This window comes from Hyperolius riggenbachi, chromosome 1, assembly GCF_040937935.1.
Source record: "Hyperolius riggenbachi isolate aHypRig1 chromosome 1, aHypRig1.pri, whole genome shotgun sequence".
In the NCBI taxonomy this organism is placed as follows: Eukaryota; Metazoa; Chordata; class Amphibia; order Anura; family Hyperoliidae; genus Hyperolius; species Hyperolius riggenbachi.
The window spans coordinates 407,050,760-407,071,370 of record NC_090646.1 but is presented as its reverse complement, the minus strand read 5'-3'; the positions used below and the strand labels follow the sequence as shown (position 1 = coordinate 407,071,370).

The 20,611-nt window shown below is 45.1% G+C and overlaps 1 protein-coding gene across 2 annotated transcripts in view; it reads left to right on the top strand.

Moving 5' to 3' along the window:
• The window catches only part of JAK2 (Janus kinase 2), a 349,977-nt gene that overhangs the window by 240,764 nt on the left and 88,602 nt on the right, over window positions 1-20,611 (top strand). For both annotated transcript variants that reach the window (XM_068235595.1, XM_068235603.1), the window contains one exon: window positions 1,313-1,470. In XM_068235595.1, coding sequence (XP_068091696.1) covers window positions 1,313-1,470 — 158 coding nt within the window. The remainder of the gene's footprint in view (window positions 1-1,312; window positions 1,471-20,611) is intronic.

Genomic DNA, 20,611 nt, shown 5'->3' with positions numbered 1-20,611 from the left:
GACGTAGGGCTGCCGTGGGGCCCCGTAGCAACGCTATGGCGGCTATCCCCATTGCTACGCCACTGTCCGCCTTTATAGTTTTTAAATAATGCATGCTACTGTAATTAAAACCCATGAAATTTATTTGCCCATTTGTCCCAGTTATAAAACCGTTTAAATTATGTTCCTATCACAATGTTTGGCGCCAATATTTTATTTGGAAATAAAGGTAAATTTTTTTCAGTTTTGCGTCCATCCCTAATTACAAGCCCATAGTTTATAAAGTAACAGTGTTATACCCTCTTGACATAAATATTTAAAAAGTTCAGTCCCTAAGGTAACTAATTATGTATTTTTTTAATTGTATTTTTTTTTTTAATTACAAAAAAAAAAAAAATTGGGGAGTGTGGGAGGTAATTAGTTAATATTTAATGTTTAACTAATGTATTTGTATATGAAAAATGCTTTAGGGTGTAGTTTTACCACAAGATGGCCACAGTGAGTTTTTGTTTGTGACCTGCAAGCGTACAGGAAGTACGCTTGCAGGAAGTTCAGGGAGGCTGGGCAAGTTTTTTTTTTTCACAATGATCGCGCTGCTTCTCCTAGAAGCAGCTGATCATTGCGGGGGGCTTATATCAACGAACAGGAAAGGGTTTTCCCGTTCATTGATCTCCGGGCGAGCGGGCGGGGCGTGCGGACGAGCGAGCGGGAGCGCGGACAGCGGCGGGAGCGGCGTCAGGGATGGATTTCTCCATCCCTTGGTGGTGACAGGGTGGAAAAAGGGACGGAGAAATCCGTACCGCAGGGGGTAAAGTGGTTAAAGTTTTCAATGTACATTATTTTAGACCGCAACAGTGCAACTTTATATTTGTGAGTTCAATTTTAAAGGGATCCCAAACTGAGAAGGATATGGATTTTTCCTTTTAAAATAATACCAGTTGCCTGACTCTCCTGCTGATCCTGTGTCTTTAATACTTTTAGCCACAGCCCCTCAACAAGCATGCAGATCAGGTGCTCTGTCTGAAGTCAGACTGGATTAACTGCATGCTTGTTGAAGGTGTGTGTGATTCACCCACTACTGCAATTAAAGAGATCAGCAGAACTGCCAAGCAACTGGTATTGTTTAAAAGGAAACATTCATATCCCTCTGTTAAGGTTCCCTTTAATTATAGGTTTTAAAGGAAATAAGTGGTCGATATTTGTAAAGGTGTATAATACTATCTGTACTGTATTTCTTCATCTCTCTTACTGTATTTCCAAACTGAGTGACTTGCAATGCATTTTCCCCCCTCAATGCCTATTTTATGTATTTATTCATTTATTTTACTTCCAGGAGGTAGAATTTTCTTCATTAAAGGAAGCTCTCTCATTTGTGTCACTCATTGATGGATATTACAGATTAACCGCTGATGCACATCATTACCTTTGTAAGGAGGTTGTATCCCCACGAATATTGGAATGCATTCAGAGCTACTGCCACGGTCCTGTTTCGTAAGTATACATACCTTTAGGCCATGTTTTATGTACAACAAAAAACACAGAACATTTATATTGCGCTTTTCTTCTGGCGGACTCAAAGCGCCAGAGCTGCAGCCACTAGGACGCGCTCTATAGGCGGTAGCAGTGTTAGGGAGACTTGCCCAAGATCTCCTACTGAATAGGTGCTGGCTTACTGAACAGGCAGAGCCGAGATTCGAACCCTGGTCTCCTGTGTCAGAGGCAGGGCCCTTAACCAGTACACTATCCACTATACACTATGTAGAAACTGTAGTCAGTTTATACATTTTCTTTTCTCCCCCTCTGTTCTGTACCTTTAACCATCATTATTAAGGGTTTCTTCATCCCAGCCCAACATTATGTATACACGGATCCCAAAAGTTCTCTCAATTTATGTCATGCCTATGACTTGTAGTAATTTTTAAGCAAAGCTTCATTGGTTTGGCTAATTTAGCCATTGTCTTGTTCCACTCAGTTGACTGGCAGAGGACGTTGCTTGGCATGAAGATATTGGCTTTGGCTCTTGATGCAGGTGGGAGGTAGAGACATTGGAACACCACAATCGGAACTGAAGTAGCATGAAGTATAAAAAGCTGTCCAGTTGAAAGGCTGGAACACATGACTCTTCAAAGTTGACTAGTTGGGTGGGAGCAGAAAGGATTAGTAGGACATACATTATTTGTTGTTGGGCTTTAAGGTGTAAGGTCTCCTGTTTAATGAAAAAAACAAGGGTCATACAGAAATTATTTAGGCTGACCTGAATTACATGGCCACTAATGCTTGTAGCACTCTGCCTACTTTTCACACTGATTCATAAGATTCCTTATAGACATTCAAGCACCATTGCAATCTTATTATTTATTGTATTTAAAAAGCACCAACATATTACACAGCGCTGGACAATAAATACATGCAATACAAAGGATGACAGATGTAACAAGGTTATACAACATAAGACAAAGCTATACAAGGCAAACAGGGTACAAGACACATGATCATGCAATTTTAGTCTGGTTAGATAGGCCTAGTGGTACGAGGCTGCCAGGAAAGGAGCACACACTCATGTAGAATACACTAGGGAAGGGAGGAACCTGCCAAAGGCTTACAATCTAGCAATGTCTATATTGAATATTGGCTGAAAGAGTGCGCTACCCCTTTAAAAAATTGTCCCAAAAACAGTTCCTACTGTAAAATGTCCTTGAAATTCGATCAATCGGGATCCAAATGTCCAGATATTCCAAAGGCTTGATCAATCAGTGTGGGGCTCCATATATGCAAAAAAAGAGAACATAAACCATAGTGCGACCTGTTTGCAAAATTGTTATAAAGGGACCATCACCCTATGGGACCCAATCTGTGCAATTTTTACCGTGGGGTCACCTCTATCACCACAGGTGGTAGCCAACAAATGGCACGCTCACCTTATTCAGAGGCTGCCCAGCCCCACAGACAGCAATCACGTTTGTGTAATCACCCGAATTCTCTCCACTGGGGCAGGAACGTTCAATCTCGGACAAAACAACAAGAGATCATAGTGCAATCAAATTTCCAAAAACAGGGGGTCTCACTACCATCCACCTCTATCTCACTGCTGCTCACCCTTTATTGCCGCTGCCCACACTCACAGACAGCTGTCCAAGCTTGATTAGTGTGCAGTCTCAATCACAGACTGTGTAGGCAATATCCACCATCCAGCAACATTCAGATATGGATCTAGGGCTGAGAGGCTTCTAATAGTGTAAAACCATTGATTTATTCAATAACATCCAGAGTTTATACTCACAAGCATCAAGTAAAAAAGCGCATATATTATTAAAAAGATCAGGGGACGTCTCCTCCTGCTGCTGGTCGCTTCCTTTCCTGGCTCCGCCCTATGCGTTACGTCATACGACTCATCAGGGGCCCCTGATGAGTCGTATGACGTAACGCGTAGGGCGGGGCCAGGAAAGGAAGCGACCAGCAGCAGGAGGAGACGTCCCCTGATCTTTTTAATAATATATGCGCTTTTTTACTTGATGCTTGTGAGTATAAACTCTGGATTTTATTGAATAAATCAATGGTTTTACACTATTAGAAGCCTCTCAGCCCTAGATCCATATCTGAATGTTGCTGGATGGTGGATATTGCCTACACAGTCTGTGATTGAGACTGCACACTAATCAAGCTTGGACAGCTGTCTGTGAGTGTGGGCAGCGGCAATAAAGGGTGAGCAGCAGTGAGATAGAGGTGGATGGTAGTGAGACCCCCTGTTTTTGGAAATTTGATTGCACTATGATCTCTTGTTGTTTTGTCCGAGATTGAACGTTCCTGCACCAGTGGAGAGAATTCGGGTGATTACACAAACGTGATTGCTGTCTGTGGGGCTGGGCAGCCTCTGAATAAGGTGAGCGTGCCATTTGTTGGCTACCACCTGTGGTGATAGAGGTGACCCCACGGTAAAAATTGCACAGATTGGGTCCCATAGGGTGATGGTCCCTTTATAACAATTTTGCAAACAGGTCGCACTATGGTTTATGTTCTCTTTTTTTTGCATATATGGAGCCCCACACTGATTGATCAAGCCTTTGGAATATCTGGACATTTGGATCCCGATTGATCGAATTTCAAGGACATTTTACAGTAGGAACTGTTTTTGGGACAATTTTTTAAAGGGGTAGCGCACTCTTTCAGCCAATATTTGATATCATATAGATGTGCATGTAGCATCATTTTGAGTTGCAGCAAGCCTAGATAATAGAGGGAAGAGGGATAGAAGGGGAGCGCAATTGATATATTTTTATAAAATGTCTATATTGACTGACAAAACCATTCTTTGGGGGTGCTGTGCTCACACTCCCTGCCTGTTGCTTGTAGGGCTTCACTGTATGGAAATCCAAGGCAACACAGAGGCTAATTCATGTCAATAAAGGGGAAATTTTCACTTTATACAACATCTAGAGAATAGGGAGATTATCAAAATATTGTGAAACCTTTTGACTTCAGTTTTCTTCGGCTGGTGTATGGCTAAGCATTGTTATGCAACAGCAACATATTTCAGAACCAGTTCCCTTTGTAACACTGATAAAGGACAACTATTGAATAATTTATACACAAAGTTAAAAGACTGGCAAAAGAATGTGCCATTAAGAGTTAAAAATGTTCCCTTTTCACAACTAGTACCTATCAATCATTTCCCCCGCCAAGCCACTGAAAAATTGTGGGTGTGGACGTATCTAACTACTGTTCCCTGCTCCAGCCAAAACCCCTGCAACCGCAGCGCCAAGACTGCGTGAGCAGCAAGGGACAACCACTCTCACTCTATGCAGAAGGGAGGTAATGTGCTCATTGGCTTCTGCTGTTGCCTAGCAACAGCAGACATCATTCCATGTGCCAGTAGAGGTGGGGGGTTTAGTGTGCTCAGCGGTTGCACAGCCTTTGTGGTTGCACAGGCTGTTGGTGGAGGGGGTATTTCAATGCGGCCACACACACAATTCTTCACGGAACAGCGTCACCCCTGGAATTGGACCATTCTGCCATGCCATCAGTGGCCGGACTGGAAACATTTGACATGTACTCTTTGATGAGGGAAATATTTTTTTTTTTCTAACTCCCATGCCACAAAAATTGCCAGTCTTTTTCTTTCATGTATTGATGCAGTTAGGGAAAAACATTAACTATGGTAGTTGTCCTTTAAACTTTCCTAGGGAGTTACAATTCCTGATAGCACTGGTCACCAAGCAATCCCTGACTATGACTACACCTTTCTCAACCCAGGACACAATAGCTGTTTGCTTTCAGAAGTAGATGGTTGGAATGTTTTGAGTGTGGGACTTCCATTTCATTGGCTGTTTTTTGGTTTGTAATTTTAAAACAATGATTCAACATTTGTCACCAAATGTGCAGGAAAGCAAAGAAAGTCTCTGGATCAGAGCTTTGTAATTCCAGAAGCTCACAACATTTTCTGCTGCCTGACAATTATTGTACTTTTTTTTCTTTTTTCCTTTCCTTCACTGCTTCCTTTGCCACTGCAAAGACAGATATCCATGCGAGAACAGCTGCACATAATAGGGTATCATCACAACACAGAGCCCATAAACACCTATGAGTATTAAGTAAAAAAAAAAATTGTCTTCCTTTCAAAGAACTATGGGGTCCACCAATCCATTTGAAAGCAACCTGAAATATCCATCCTGTATTGACACCGGATTACCGGAATAGAAGCAAAACCACCTATAGTAAGCACAGGGGTGTGTACTTGTTGCAGATCAACATACTGTAGCTCACTCTGTGCATTGTCCATTTCTCTCCTGGTTTTCCCTGGTCCCCATAATCTCTCCCTTTGGTTAAAGTGAAATTATCGAATAGGAAGAGGCAGGCTTGACACTTCCTCCGTCCATTCCAATGGGGACTGGAGTTTGCTGTAGACGGAACACAAGTCAGTATACTCATTTGGCTGCCCTCCATTAAAGCCAGGCCACCCGTGACTTATAATAAGTTTTTGGTATCAATATTTTTATTGATTTTATAACAAGAAAAGAACAAATTGAACAGTTGTACATGTGTGATACAGTCAGAACGGGTCTTGGCTTGAGAACAATCTGGCAGCCCGTGGCAACATGTACCAGAAAGGTCAAACCTTAGCATGTGGTATGTACAATTGTTACCTTTAACAAAGAACAAGAACATAAAATTTGGTCCTGAAAGGTCCCGCTGCTACCAGTGCTGGGGACCAATTCTCGCAGATAAGACTTTAGTGAGGGGGGGAAGGGCTAGCCGCCCACCCACCCTCTATGTTCCCCACCCCCTGACCAGAGGACATGGCCAGAGAGGAGGAAAGGAAGGGACGTGGGAGAGAGGGAGAAGAGGAAAAGAGAAAAGAGGAGAAAGAAGAGATAGAGTCCAAGGGAGTCCAGAGGGAGTCAATATGTTGTAAATAGGTCAGCGTCTATACCTGGGTACTCGAGATCTATCCAGGGTTGCCATATTCGGAGGAATTTATTATGGGTGTTGCGCAAGATGCTTGTTAGTTTCTCATTAACCATGAATTCTGACATGCGTGCTTTGACCTCAGAGAAATTCGAGGGCGTTTTTTTCCAATTTTTTGCTATTGTCATTTTAGCCGACAGAAAGAGAAAGGAAGCAAGTTTATGTTGATTAAGTGTAAGGCCATTGATCTTACCGTGGAAGAGAACAATCCACGGATCCTTTCGTATGGTGATGTGAAAGAGAGACTGTAAGAGGCCAAAGACCCTGCTCCAAAAGCGGGTAAGGCGCGGGCACTTCCACCAGATATGGTACATCGTACCCTCCCCTCCACAGCCTCTAAAACATTTAGGGTCGATAGCTGAAGAGAGTTTGTGGAGCCTAGAGGGGACTACGGTAAGTACCACCTAGTTAATACTTTGTATGCAGATTCTATAGCGTATACATCCGTAGAGCAGCTAGCTATGCGAGACCAACAGTCTGACCAGTCTTCGCTGTCCCTGTGGAGACCTAGTTCTTTTTCCCAACCAGAGATGTAGGGGTGGAGTCTGGCGGATTCTGGGCGAGAGAGCCTAGAATAAATTGTAGAGATTGAACCGGGGCCAGATGGATTTCCGAGGCACATATTCTCAAAGAAAGAGGTCAGTAGTGGAAATTTTCTATCTCGTGTGAGAGTAGAGATCCAGTGCTTTATCTGCAGGAATCTGAAGTGTTCCTGCAATGGAGGGTCATATTTGTCCTTAATATCTGTCCAGGAGAGGAGGCCTCTACCGGACAGAAAGTTTTTAACTAGAAGAAGTTGATGTTCTGCCCACCATTTAAAAGAGTCAGGATTATTATAACCCGGCGGGAAAAGAGGATTATGTAAAATTGAACATAAGGGTAAATGCGGGGATTGTAAGCCTCCTGAGTACCTGAATGTGTCCCAGATATTTAGGTCTGAGGAGAGGAAGGGGCTTAGTTGTTTTGGTCTCGCTTGTTTAGGGATCCATAGAAGAGTGTGCAACTTGATGGGGTGACAATCGGGGATGTCTAGGAAGGTCCAGAGTGGGGCATCTTGCACTTTGTAAAGAGATAGCAGGCGAGCTGCTGTAGCTGCTCTATAATATAGGAGAAGATCTGGGACTCCTAGACCTCCATCATATCTGTGGGCTAAAAGGGTGGATTTTTTAATTCTGGATCGCTTTCCGGCCCAAATGAAGGTAAGTATCTTATTCTGAAGAAGTCGTATAAAATGGGGTGGAACGCGGGCAGGAAGCGTCCGAAACAAGTATAGGATCTTTGGCAGTATAGACATTTTGATAGCGTTAATCCTACCAAACATAGATAGTGGTAATTGGGACCAATTTGTTGTCAGTGCTGAGATTTGTTTAAGTAGGGGGGGATAGTTATGTTCCAACAGGGAGTCGAGCCTGGGTGTTAGGGTAATACCTAGGTATGGTATGGAATTGGCCCATTGAAAGTCTAGGATTGAGGAGACTTCTTCTTTAAGGGCGGAGCTTAAGGTAATGTTCATGGCTAGTGATTTCTGGGTGTTGATAGTGAGGCCAGATATGTATGAAAACCCTTTCAGAAGGGCTAATAGGTTAGGGATAGAGGTCAGGGGCTGGGTAACAGCGATGAGCATATCATCTGCGAATAGCAGGGCTTTGTGGTGGACTCCAGCGTATTCTATGCCTGAGATATTTTCCTGCTGCCTAATGGCTATGGCTAGCGGCTCCAGGGCTAAGATGAAGAGCAGGGGCGAAAGGGGGCACCCCTGTCTAGTGCCCCTTTGTATTTGGAAATGTTTAGAGGCATGGCCCATGTATCTGACGTTAGCAGTGGGTGTAGAATAAAGCATTTTGATCCAGCTGAGGAAGTGGGGGCCGAAGCCCCACTTGGTCAGGGCATATTCTAAGTAACTCCATGAGAGGGTATCAAAGGCTTTGTATACGTCCAGTGATAGGAGGCCTGGTATTTTACGGGAGTGGAGGAGGTGTATTAAATGCGCTGCTTGTCTGGTATTGTCGCTGGCTTGTCTGCCTGGCACAAATCCTACTTGGTCTTTATGTATGACCTGAGGGAGAAAAGAGTTTAATCTGTTTGCCAATATTTTCCCTAGGATTTTGAGGTCTGTGTTGATGAGCGAGATAGGGCGGAATTGATGGGCCTGTGGGGTTGGCTGCTCAGTTTTGGGTATCATTGAAACTGTAGCCTGTAACATGGAGGTTGGGGGTGTCGAACCACTGCGTAGTGCGTTAAAGCATGATGCCAAGGTGGGGGCCAGTAGGTCTGTGTATTTGCGGTAGTATGTACCTGAAAATCCATCCGGCCCCAGTGTTTTATTTGGTTTTAGAGACTTGATTGCCTGCAAAACGTCTAGAGTGGAGATCTCTGAGTTAAGGGTCTCGATGCTCGGCTGTGGAAGGGGGGGCAACGGGAGGCTAGAGAAGAAGTTGTCGGCTATTTCACTAGGAAAGGGTGACGATTGCGTATATAACTTAGAGAGGAAGGAGGAAAAGATGTCAGTGATAGTTTTGGGGTTAGCTGTGACTGTGCCAGACTGTGTGCGGATCCTATGGATGGGTGTGACAGGGGGTCTGTTCTTTAGTCTGCGAGCTAAGGGAGTAAGGGGCTTGTTGGCGTAAAAGTAATAAAACTGACGCCTCCATCTAAGTTGTTTTTCTACTTGTTCGCTGAGCAATAGGTCTAGTTCTGTCCTGGCTTTATTTCTTAGGACCCTGTTGGCTGCAGAGGGGTTCGTTTTCCACCGCGCCTCTAAGAGTTCCAGTGTGGCCTGTGCTTCTTTAATTTTGTGAAGTCTTTTGCGTTTAAGAGAGGATGCTAAGCTTATGAAGTGGCCTCTCATCGTCGCTTTGTGCGCTTCCCACAGTATGTATGGGGAAGTCACTGATCCTTGATTTTCAGTGAAAAAGTGTGAGAGATGTTGCCTAATTTGGTCTGAGTGTACCTGCTGGGAGAGAAGGGAGTCATTGAGTCTCCAGGAGTAGTCAGTTCCCCTCGGTATGAATGACAAACATGTCAGGGAGACCGGGGAATGGTCAGACCATGTCACTGTAAGGATTTTAGTTTCTGTGATGTTTGGGATGATTGATTGGGGTATAAAGAAATGATCTATTCGACTAAAGCTGTTGTGGGCATAAGAGTAGAAAGTGTAGTCTCGTGAAAGGGGGTGGAGTTCCCTCCATATATCTATAAGTGTGTATTTGGATAATTGTTGTGCAATTTTCGAGCCTGTGGAGCAGGGGGGTGAATGCGAAAGCTGGGATTGGGTGTTTGGTCTATACCTATCCAGGTTATGGTCCAATGCCACGTTAGAGTCTCCAGCCACTATGGCGGTTCCTTTTTTGTGGTGAGAGATTACCTGTAGCAAGTGACTGAAAAATTGTTCCTGGCGCGAGTTAGGGGCATAGTAATTCACTATTGTTAGTTCTTGATCGTATAACTGGCCAACTAGTAGTAGGTATCTGCCTTCAGGGTCTGCTATCTGTTTTTCGCAGTGAAACGGGAGGCCTTTTTTAAAGCAGGTGAGGACTCCTTTAGTTCTGCCCTGTGCACAAGCTGTGTAGAATTCAGGATAATGTTTACTCATGAATTTCGGGCAGGAGGAAATGGCCAATCTGGTTTCCTGCAGCAGGATAATATCTGCTCGGCAGGATTTATAGTATTGAAATGCTTTAGAGCGTTTTTGTGGAACACCAAATCCCTGGACGTTGTGTGAAATAAAACGGAGTGGGTTAGACGCCATATTTAATTATTCGTTGGTCTGCACCCCTATTGCTCCCAAGGACCCCAATGGACTCAAGAGTGAAGAGATAGATGGAAAGAAGAAAAGAGGAGTAGAGAGGTAGAAAGAGCAGAGTAAAAAGATAGAAAGAAAGCCAGGGTAGGGATAGGAGGGTAGGGAGAGCAAGAAGAGAAAAGATGGTCAGGGTCAGGGAAAGCACAAGAGAACACAAAAGGGCCTCCCGAAATGACTCTAGGTCATAAGTGGGAGTCATGTTGGGGGTCGCAGCTGCCAGCTGCATGGTTGGGCAAGTGGAATGGGAATGCCTAGATATTCCCAAAGTGGAGAGGCAATCCAGTACGGTGATACCTCAGGCACTAAGCGCGTTTTAGGGAAGGTAGGCCTAAGTATGGCTCGGCTCAAAGTTGTTAGTGGCCTTTAGGAGTTGGCCGGGTGGTTTGCTTACTGCGGGGGTCAGTTGGTTCCCATGGATTACTAGTTGTGGCGGTAGATGTAGCGGACATTCTCCTGGGTGTGCTAATGGAGATTAGGTACGATAGGCTATAGAAGTGATCGATAGCCTAGTAACAGGTGTCCTTTGGGGTTAGCGTAATCCAGGGGAGGCAAGCTGAAGGGTGCAGTTCGCGGGAGCAGTTGGGGTTAGGTATAGTTGTAGTGGGGTATCTGGGGGAAAGTTACACCAATGGCGCCTGTTTCTCTTCCGTGTAGCCAGCCATCAGTCGCTAGCCGGGACGTGGGTTAGTTGTGACAAGGAGGGTCCCTGCAATGTTTCTCTATGGTTGCATGCAAAAAGGGGAGTTTTACTATGGGCTAGGTAAGAGCCGTCCGTACAGTACAATAGGCAACCCGGTTTGACATCTCCAGACAGGCAGCACAGGTAGTAGCTCGCGTAGCTTAGTTGCTGGGGAGAGGGATCTCTATAGAGAGCCCGGGCCGCGGCCCGGCTCAGGGTAGAGGAAGGCCGCTTTCAAGGAGCCGAGCATCGGTCTTGCCGGTCAGCCACCTGAAGGGATCAGGACCAAGCTAAAAGTAGGACATGTGCATGAGCGTGCCCCAGTAGCAATGTGGGAGACATAACCCTATGTATGCTTGGCTGGATAGTTGTTGTCTTGCGGGCGTTTTACACGGGTTATACATACAGGGTAAGATCATGGGCAATTGTGATAACTGAGTCGCTGATTTTGTGTGGGTGCCGCGCCTTTAATGGGTCACAGCTGGGGAAGTTGGTTGATGGGGTTTATTTTGTAACATGCACATTTGTTGTTTGGTCCTGTGCTTCAGGTGGGTGACCTGCCCCCGTAACCATCTTGTAATGTGTAGTGCCGGGTCAAACCAAGAGGGGCATGAACATCAAGTAGATTTCGTAATAGCAGAATACAAAAATGAAAAACCACAGTTTAGAACTACATATGGGAGGGAGGCAACAAAGTGAAGATAAGAACGAAGTTCATTTACGTGCAGTAATAATCACATAGACATGTCTAGTGCTTGGTACGGGGAAGCTAGATACAAATTATAAAGTGTGAGCTGCCATCTAGGTTAGGTGGAGCAGATGTTAGTTTCGTTTGCATTCCTTAATCCGATGGGATACAAAGGTGCTAGTGCGTGCAGTGGCACTTAGGGGTGGCTAAGTGATACCGCGGTGGGAGCAACCAGCTGGATAGTACAGGGAGCGGCCCGATTTAACGTCTCTAGGCGGGCCACACAGCGGTAAGCCGCGTGTCCCAGTCTCTTGGAGAGAAGGTCCCCTTGGAAAGCCAGGGCCGTAAGTCGGCTCAGAGTGGCGTGGTGAGGGCTGTGCCCATAGTGATACGCGGGGATCGCACTAGTCGGGCCTCCGAAAGGACCGGGTCAGTGAGGAAGCGTGCATGTGAGTGTGCCCCAGAAGTAAAATAGGAGGCACAATCCCATGCACGCTTAGATGAGTGATTGTCTTACATGGCGTTTTGCATTGGTCGTATGTTCAGGATAAGAACATAGACAGATACAGGGCAAGCCGTGCTGCTCCCTTTGTACTGATCGGGTGAGATGCCGCCATTGAGATTGTACACTACGCCCCTAGTATAGGGGGTGCTCCCTGGGGCGGGAAAAGCTAAGGCTGCGGTGTATTATAAGATCCCTGGCCTGGTGGGCCGCGGGGACTTTTTAAACTGGGAATAATGGGCGACTCTGTTATTCCCCACAGTGGGCGACAGTTTTGGCGCCCAAGAAGGCACAGCACGCGTCGCCCATCCCCCACTGAAACTAAACGGTAGGCAGTCTGACAACCTAAAATAACACAAACATCACATAAATCTCATAACAATAACGTGTAGGGGTAGAGGTGCCCAGCACATTGGAGGGATACAGTAAAAATGGAGATAATTTACATTTACTTGCAGTAATAACAGCAAAATTGTGCATGGTGCTTAATAGGAGAAAGTTGGGCCTAAGGCGAAAGATGTAGGCTGCTATCCAAGCTGGATGTGGCAGAGCTAGTTATGTGTACGATCTTCTGGCGATGAACTGCAAGAAGTCTAGTGGGCTCACTAGTGCTTAGAGGTGACTGAGTGATTTCACGGTGGGCAATCTTCCACTATGTTGTGTGTAGGAGGGAACTCGTGGTCTAAAGGAGAGTTCCTTGCTGTAGGGTCTTGGCCAATGAGGCATCATAAACACGTTACGGGGGGGCTAACGGCCCGTGACTTGTGGATTACAAGGCTTAAACCCGGTAAACCGTATAGCACCGGCTGTTCCCCGCGAGGACTCGTTCTTCACGATGTGCAATCTTCCATCCGCAGGAGACGAGCCTGGTGCTTACAGTTAGGGGCAGTACTTACGATTAGGAGCTTTATCGAGGTGTCGTGGGGCCTTGCATTGGGAGAGGAGTGGGGCAGCCTCCATCTGCTGGACTCGGGGATGGTAACGGGCCTCAGAAACAGGTAAGAGGCGCAGGGTAGGGCCGCTTCACTCCGAAAGGCCTAGGAGCGGGTGGCTGTGCAGCTCAAGAGCTCTCGCTGTGGGTCGGTGATGTGTCGCGGGTCGGAGACCTCTTCTGAGAGGTTCTTCTTCCTTCCGAACGTGAGGCAGATGACTGCTGCTAGCCCGGAGATCCCGAAGGCTGAGAGCGGGTAGGTTTCGCCGCCGGAAGAGTGAGCTTCAACTTTTCGAATAGCCACTGTGCATCTTCCGTGGTAGCGGCGCTGCGTGTGCGGCCATTGTAAGTGAAGAGCAGCTTGAATGGGTGCCCCCATTTGTATTTGATGCCCTGGGAGATTAGGGTGTTGGTAAAGGGCTTCATGGCTTTCCGCTTTAGCAGGGTTGATTGCGCCACGTCTGGGAAAATTTTGTATGGGTGCGATTGGAACTCGAGGTCCTTCTTTTCCCATGCGGCTTTTAAGATGGCCTCCTTCGTATTGTAAAAGGCGAAGGCAATGACAATGTCGCGTGGCGTCCCATCAGGTCTTTTCGGACCGAGTGCCCCGTGGATTCTATCGAACTCCAGTCGTTCGAGTGGGATAGCGGGCACAAGCTCCTGAAAGAGGGCTGTAGCTGTGGAGTTGACGTCTTCGATGGACTCCGGGAGGCCCCTGATGCGGAGATTGCCTCTGCGAGCTCTGTTTTCCGCATCTTCTTGGCGGAGAAGAGCTTCGGTTAGGGCCGCCTTCATGGTGGTGGTGTCTGTTTTGATCTCTGCAATGTCCTTCTCCTGGGCCTCGATCACGGTGGTAGCATTATCGAGCCTTTCCTCGACATCCTCCACTCAGGATCCCAGCCTGCTAAGCTCGCGGGTGAAGTGTGCTGCTAGTTTGTTAGTAGCAGAGTCAAGCTCTCGATGAAGTTCACGCTGCAGCAAGGACTTGATCTTATGGAGCAGGGTGGCGTCCCTATCAGGTGCTTCAGCTTGGGAGGTTTGGGAGGCAGACTCATCACCGGAGTCATATGTGGCAGATTTGGAGTTGCGTGATTTTCGCGCTCCGGAGCTGGTGGCGCCCGCCATATTGTTCTGGCTTCGGATCCGCTGAGGGAGCTCCCGGGGTGCTTCTTCCTCGATTTCCTCCAAGGGTCTGTGGGGCATTGCGTGCCTGAGGTGCTTAGCCGTCTGAAAATGTTGAAGAGGTTAAAAAAGTATACCTCTAAAGGTGCTTAATCTGAACCTATGCAGCGTGGCAGTGCAGAGCTAGCTCAGACAGCGTCCATCCGTCAGACCAGCTCGCCACGCCCCCTCTTATAAGTTTTTGCTTATATTTAGAGGACAGGCTATTATTCCACTTACTCATAAACTCATCTGGTCACATGTTGTTTCTAATGCTTAGCCAGCCAGAGACTGACTTGTAGGGTTAGAGAAAAACGCTTGTGTAAAAAAAAAAATCATTCTTTAAATAGGCCATCTTTGCTCTGTGGGGCAGATTAAGTTGCAATTTATCATTGCTATATGAAAATGCCAGTACACTGGACCCAATAACCTGGTGTTAGGTGTGAGAAATATATTGCATATGGTACTGATGATTAAACTGTTAGTTAACATGCTATAGTAGTAGAAGTCAGTTGATATTTCTGGATTCTTGCACATATTGAATTTGGTAGTGTTTTCACTTGGCAATAATAGCTGTACAGGGGCAGAAATGCAGACTTGGTGTCTAGCTTCCTTCCTTCCTACCTCAGAGATTTTTTTTCATATAATGGAGTCAAAAATATATCCGCTGATAAGTCTGGTAAAAATCTGTACTTGTGTATCTCTAAGTTACCATGGTAAAGAGATGGTTGTACAGAGTGTTCCCACAGCAAAATCATCAACTTTTATGCTGTAGCCAAATTGTTAAGCAGCAGTTAAATCTCTACAAGAGTGGTGTGTAATTGCTTCAATTTTTATCCCTCAGCTATGTGTATGTTCTCACAAAATGACCATGTAGCCGTTGATGAAAACCTATTCCCAAGAGCATGAAGGAAATGCCTGTTAGGGTTTAGGGGCTTTAGTCAGAGGCTTGTTTTGTAAAGCTGCAAATAATATAATTGAGATGAAAATTTAACGTAGATGAGCTCCTGTCTCAATATGGTCAGTGTATTAGTCATCCAGTGATCCTCTTGTTCTAAAGACCTCCGCACCTATTACATCCTAGCTCAACAAACCGGTTTTGAAAGGGGCAAAGCATTTAGTTAAAAGTGATTGTGGTAAAGCAAGTCTATCCATTCATATCAAACAGGAGTGAACTATCCTTTTATAGAAAACTCATAGATACTTGAGTCATTCACTATGCCTCTGCACGAAAGGATCTGAAATCCCACATATGACCTGTAGATCAAGCAGAGCTGAGCAACGCTAGGTTAAGACTAATGGCAGTGTTTTTTTATGTAGTGCTTCTTAACTACTGAACAGGGACAGTCCATAACTAGAAATGACCAGAAAGATTTTTTTTCCAACTCGATTGTTATAATGACTGATTTACAGTGGTGTGAAAAACTATTTGCCCCCTTCCTAATTTCTTATTCTTTTGCATGTTTGTCACACTTAAATGTTTCTGCTCATCAAAAACAGTTAACTATTAGTCAAAGATAACATAATTGAACACAAAATGCAGTTTTTAAATGATGGTTTTTATTATTTAGTGAGAAAAAAAAACCTCAAAACCTACATGGCCCTGTGTGAAAAAGAAATTGCCCCCTGAACCTAATAACTGGTTGGGCCACCCTTAGCAGCAATAACTGCAATCAAGCATTTGCGATAACTTGCAATGAGTCTTTTACAGCGCTCTGGAGGAATTTTGGCCCACTCATCTTTGCAGAATTGTTGTAATTCAGCTTTATTTGAGGGTTTTCTAGCATGAACCGCCTTTTTAACCACTTGAGGACCGTGGGCTTTACCCCCCTTAAAGAGACTCTGTAACAAATTTTTCAGCCTTAGTTCTTCTATCCTATAAGTCCCTATGCCTGTTCTAATCTGCTCTGGCTTACTGCAGTCTTTCCTAACTGCACTGTCTCTGTAATAAATCAATGTATCTTTCCTCTGTCCTGTTTGTCGGGCTAAGGCTTGATTGTGTGGAATGTGCAGGGCTGCTTGTGATTGGTAGAAGCGATACACACCCTCTGCAGGCCCCCTGCACACTCTGAATGACTCACACACTATGCTTAGCTGAGCCTATTAGAAGCTGGTTAGTTTGTTTGTAAACACTGCCTAAAACTGTTAATTACAAGCCAGGATTGCAGCAGAGAGTGGCAGAAACAGCACAGAGGGGCACAGGAGAAAATAATGAATAGAATGGTATGCTTTTTATTGTAAGAATATTAGAGTACAGATTCTCTTTAAGGACCGGCCACTTTTTTTCCATTCAGACCACTGCAGCTTTCACGGTTTATTGCTCGCTCATACAACCTACCACCTAAATGAATTTTGGCTCCTTTTCTTGTCACTAATAAAGCTTTCTTTTGGTGCTATTTGATTGCTCCTGCGATTTTTACTTTTTATTATATTCATCAAAAAAGACATGAATTTTGGCAAAAAAATGATTTTTTTAACTTTCTGTGCTGACATTTTTCAAATAAAGTAAAATTTCTGTATACATGCAGCGCGAAAAATGTGGACAAACATGTTTTTGATTAAAAAAAAACCCATTCAGTGTATATTTATTGGTTTGGGTAAAAGTTATAGCATTTACAAACTATGGTGCAAAAAGTGAATTTTCCCATTTTCAAGTATCTATGACTTTTCTGACCACCTAGACATAAAAAGAAGGGGCGCTTTGAGCCTTCTATAAAACACAGTGACCTCGTCTCCTAGGCAGGTCTCACCTGATTCCAGAGTGGCTGGTACAGCGTACACAGCCTCGGTATGCCTGCGTCTCGCTTGGCCGAGCCGGGGACCGAGCTCTCAGCGTGGAGGCGGATGTGACGTCATGTCCCAGACTCCTTCAGGATCGGTGGCTATGGCAACCAGAACGCTCGCCCTCAGAGGCGGCGAGTGATATTCCTATCCAGGGAGAGCGGCTGTGGGTGGATCCCACGGCTGCGTAGGTAGTGAAGGTGCATAAATCTAAGATTGTACTGGCAAAGTACAAATTTATTAAAAACAAACAACGCGTTTCGCGGAGGCACACCCTCCGCTTTTTCAAGTTAATCATATAGTTTTTAAAAGATACACCTTCCTTATATACTCAATACACAATTCCTATCAGCCAATAGGCTTAACATGGGCGGGGATGTCATTACCTTAGATCACCTAAGTGGCGGCCCAGGGTGTACATCTCCTAATATAGGAGCATAGTACACTCATTTAGACATGACTATGCATACCTTTATAAATACAAATTAAAAATTAATAATAAAAATTACAATTAATGGTGGTTTTGGTGTGGTTTGGCCAAAACTAGTGTATTATTACAAGGATTAATTGTAAGACAGAACCCTACTACATGTAGCACCTATTGGCCTTACAAAGAACAGACCCCTCCCAAAAAGCCTCTCTCCTCCATCCACCCCCCACCCACACCACATAATTATGCATATACATATAGTAATATATAAAAAACATAGATTGCATACAAGTAACCAATAAGGGGTGGGGGAGTAGAATACATTAAGGGGGAATGTAATGGACCGAGAAATAACAAGCCCACTAGTAGTTGGCCATATATGTATGCCCGACGCAGTGCACACACACACATATGCACCCTCGCACACACCATCTCCCCAAACAGCCTCCATTGGGCTATAGAAATCAAATCGACCCCTTTTCAAAATTAACGTACAACTGGCTGAAGGTGGCTCATTTCTTCTAAACACTTATTTAGACCCCCTGGCTCCAGGGTCCCCAGTTTTAGGATCCAAAATGACTCGCGTCTGCACAGGACACGGTACCTTTCATACTTATTATGATGTACCACCTGTTCCATGATAGTGGCCCTCAGCAACTTGAAGTCCCTACCATGGACAAGGTGAAAGTGTTTGGATACCCCATGGTTTAGTTCTCCTCTCTTGATATTAGACCTGTGTTTATTCAGTCTCGTCTGAAACTTTTGGGTGGTGCGACCAACATTTCTGACCACCTGTCATGTTTCATGAGGGGCTAGAATTCCAGCATAGCATAAATACCCCCCAAATGACCCCATTTTGGAAAGAAGACATCCCAAAGTATTCACTGAGAGGCATAGTGAGTTCATAGAAGATATTATTTTTTGTCACAAGTAAGCGGAAAATGACACTTTGTGACAAAAAAAAAAAAAATTCCATTTCTTCTAACTTGCGACAAAAAAAAATGAAATCTGCCACGGACTCATCATGCCATGTGATAGGGGGTGATTGATGGGTAATTAGTGGGTGTTTAGAGGAGACAATAGATGTAAACACTGCGCTTGGGTGGTGATCTGATGTCGGATCTGCGGGCGATCTATTGGTGTGGATGGGTGATCAGATTGCCCGCAAGGGGCAGGTTAGGGGCTGATTGATTGATGGGTGGCAGTGACAGGGGGTGATTGATGGGTGATTGACAGGTGATCAGGGGGGATAGATGCATACAGTACACAGGGGGGGGGGGGGTCTGGGGAGAATCTGAGGGGTGGGGGGTGATCAGGAGGGGGCAGGGGGGGGTAAAAAAAACTAGCGTTGACAGATAGTGACAGGGAGTGATTGATGGGTGATTAGGGGGGTGATTGGGTGCAAACAGGGGTCTGGGGGGTGGGCAGGGGGGGGTCTAAGGGGTGCTTTGGGCGATCTGGGGCAGGGGGGGGGAGACATCAGTGTGCTTGGGTGCGACACAGGGTGGCTGCAGCCTGCCCTGGTGGTCCCTCGGACACTGGGACCACCAGGGCAGGAGGCAGCCTGTATAATACACTTTGTAAACATTACAAAGTGTATTATACACTTTGTATGCGGAGATCGTCGGGTTAACATCCCGCCGGCGCTTCCGTATGGCCGGCGGGATGTTGCGGCGGGTGAGCGGAGACAGGCGCCGGCGGATGACGCGATCGTTCCGCCTATGCCCCTACAAGGACCGCCGCCATTTGTCAATACGGCGGTCGGGAAGTGGTTAAGGTCATGCCACAACATCTCAATAGGATTCAGGTCAGGACTTTGACTAGGCCACTCCAAAGTCTTCATTTTGTTTTTCTTCAGCAATTCAGAGGTGGATTTGCTGGTATGTTTTGGGTCATTGTCCTGCTGCAGCACCCAAGATCGCTTCAGCTTGAGTTGACGAACAAATGGCCGGACATTCTCCTTCAGGATTTTTTGGTAGACAGTAGAATTCATGGTTCCATTTATCACAGCAAGCCTTCCAGGTCCTGAAGCAGCAAAACAACCCCAGACCCAACCACTACCACCACCATATTTTACTGTTGGTATGATGATCTTTTGCTGAAATGCTGTTACTTCTACGCCAGATGTAACGGGACACACACCTTCAAAAAAGTTCAACTTTTGTCTTGTCGATCCACAAGGTATTTTCCCAAAAGTCTTGGCAATCATTGAGATTTTTTTTAGCAAAATTGAGACAAGCCTTAATGTTTTTGCTTGAAAGTGGTTTGCGCCTTGGATATCTGCCATGCAGGCCGTTTTTGCCCAGTCTCTTTCTTATGGTGGAGTCGTGAACACTGACCTTAATTGAGGCAAGTGAGGCCTGCAGTTTTTTAGATGTTGTCCTGGGGTCTTCTGTGGCCTCTCGGATGAGTTTTCTCTGCACTCTTGGGGTAATTTTGGTCAGCCGGCCACTCCTGGGAAGGTTCATCACTGTTCCATGTTTTTGCCATTTGTGGATAATGGCTCTCACTGTGGTTCGCTGGAGTCCCAAAGCTTTAGAAATGGCTTTATAACCTTTACCAGACTGATAGATCTCAATTACAGTGCTTTTGTTCTAATTTGTTCCTGAATTTCTTTGGATCTTGGCATGATGTCTAGCTTTTGAGGTGCTTTTGGTCTACTTCTCTGTGTCAGATAGCTCCTATTTAAGTGGTTTCTTGATTAAAACAGGTGTGGCAGTAATCAGGCCTGGGGGTGACTACGGAAATTGAACTCAGGTGTGATAAACCACAGTTAAGTTATTTTTTAACAAGGGGGGCAATCACTTTTTCACACAGGGCCATGTAGATTTGGAGTTTTTTTTCTCACTAAATAATAAAAACCATAATTTAAAACTGCATTTTGTGTTCAATTATGTTATCTTTGACTAATAGTTAACGGTTTTTAATTAGCAGAAACATTTAAGTGTGACAAACATGCAAAAGAATAAGAAATCAGGAAGGGGCAAATAGTTTTTCACACCACTGTATAAAGCACCATCATCTTACATGGCACTGGGCGCAGAGTAAGAAACAAGCATGGGTACATAAAAATAGACATTCGTACATAATTTAGAGGCGATGGATAATTTGGTGGTTGTAGTGACAAATATGCTGTGATTAACAAAATGCATGGCAGCCTACAAGAGTGCAGTCTACGGGTTTGATGCATATTTTT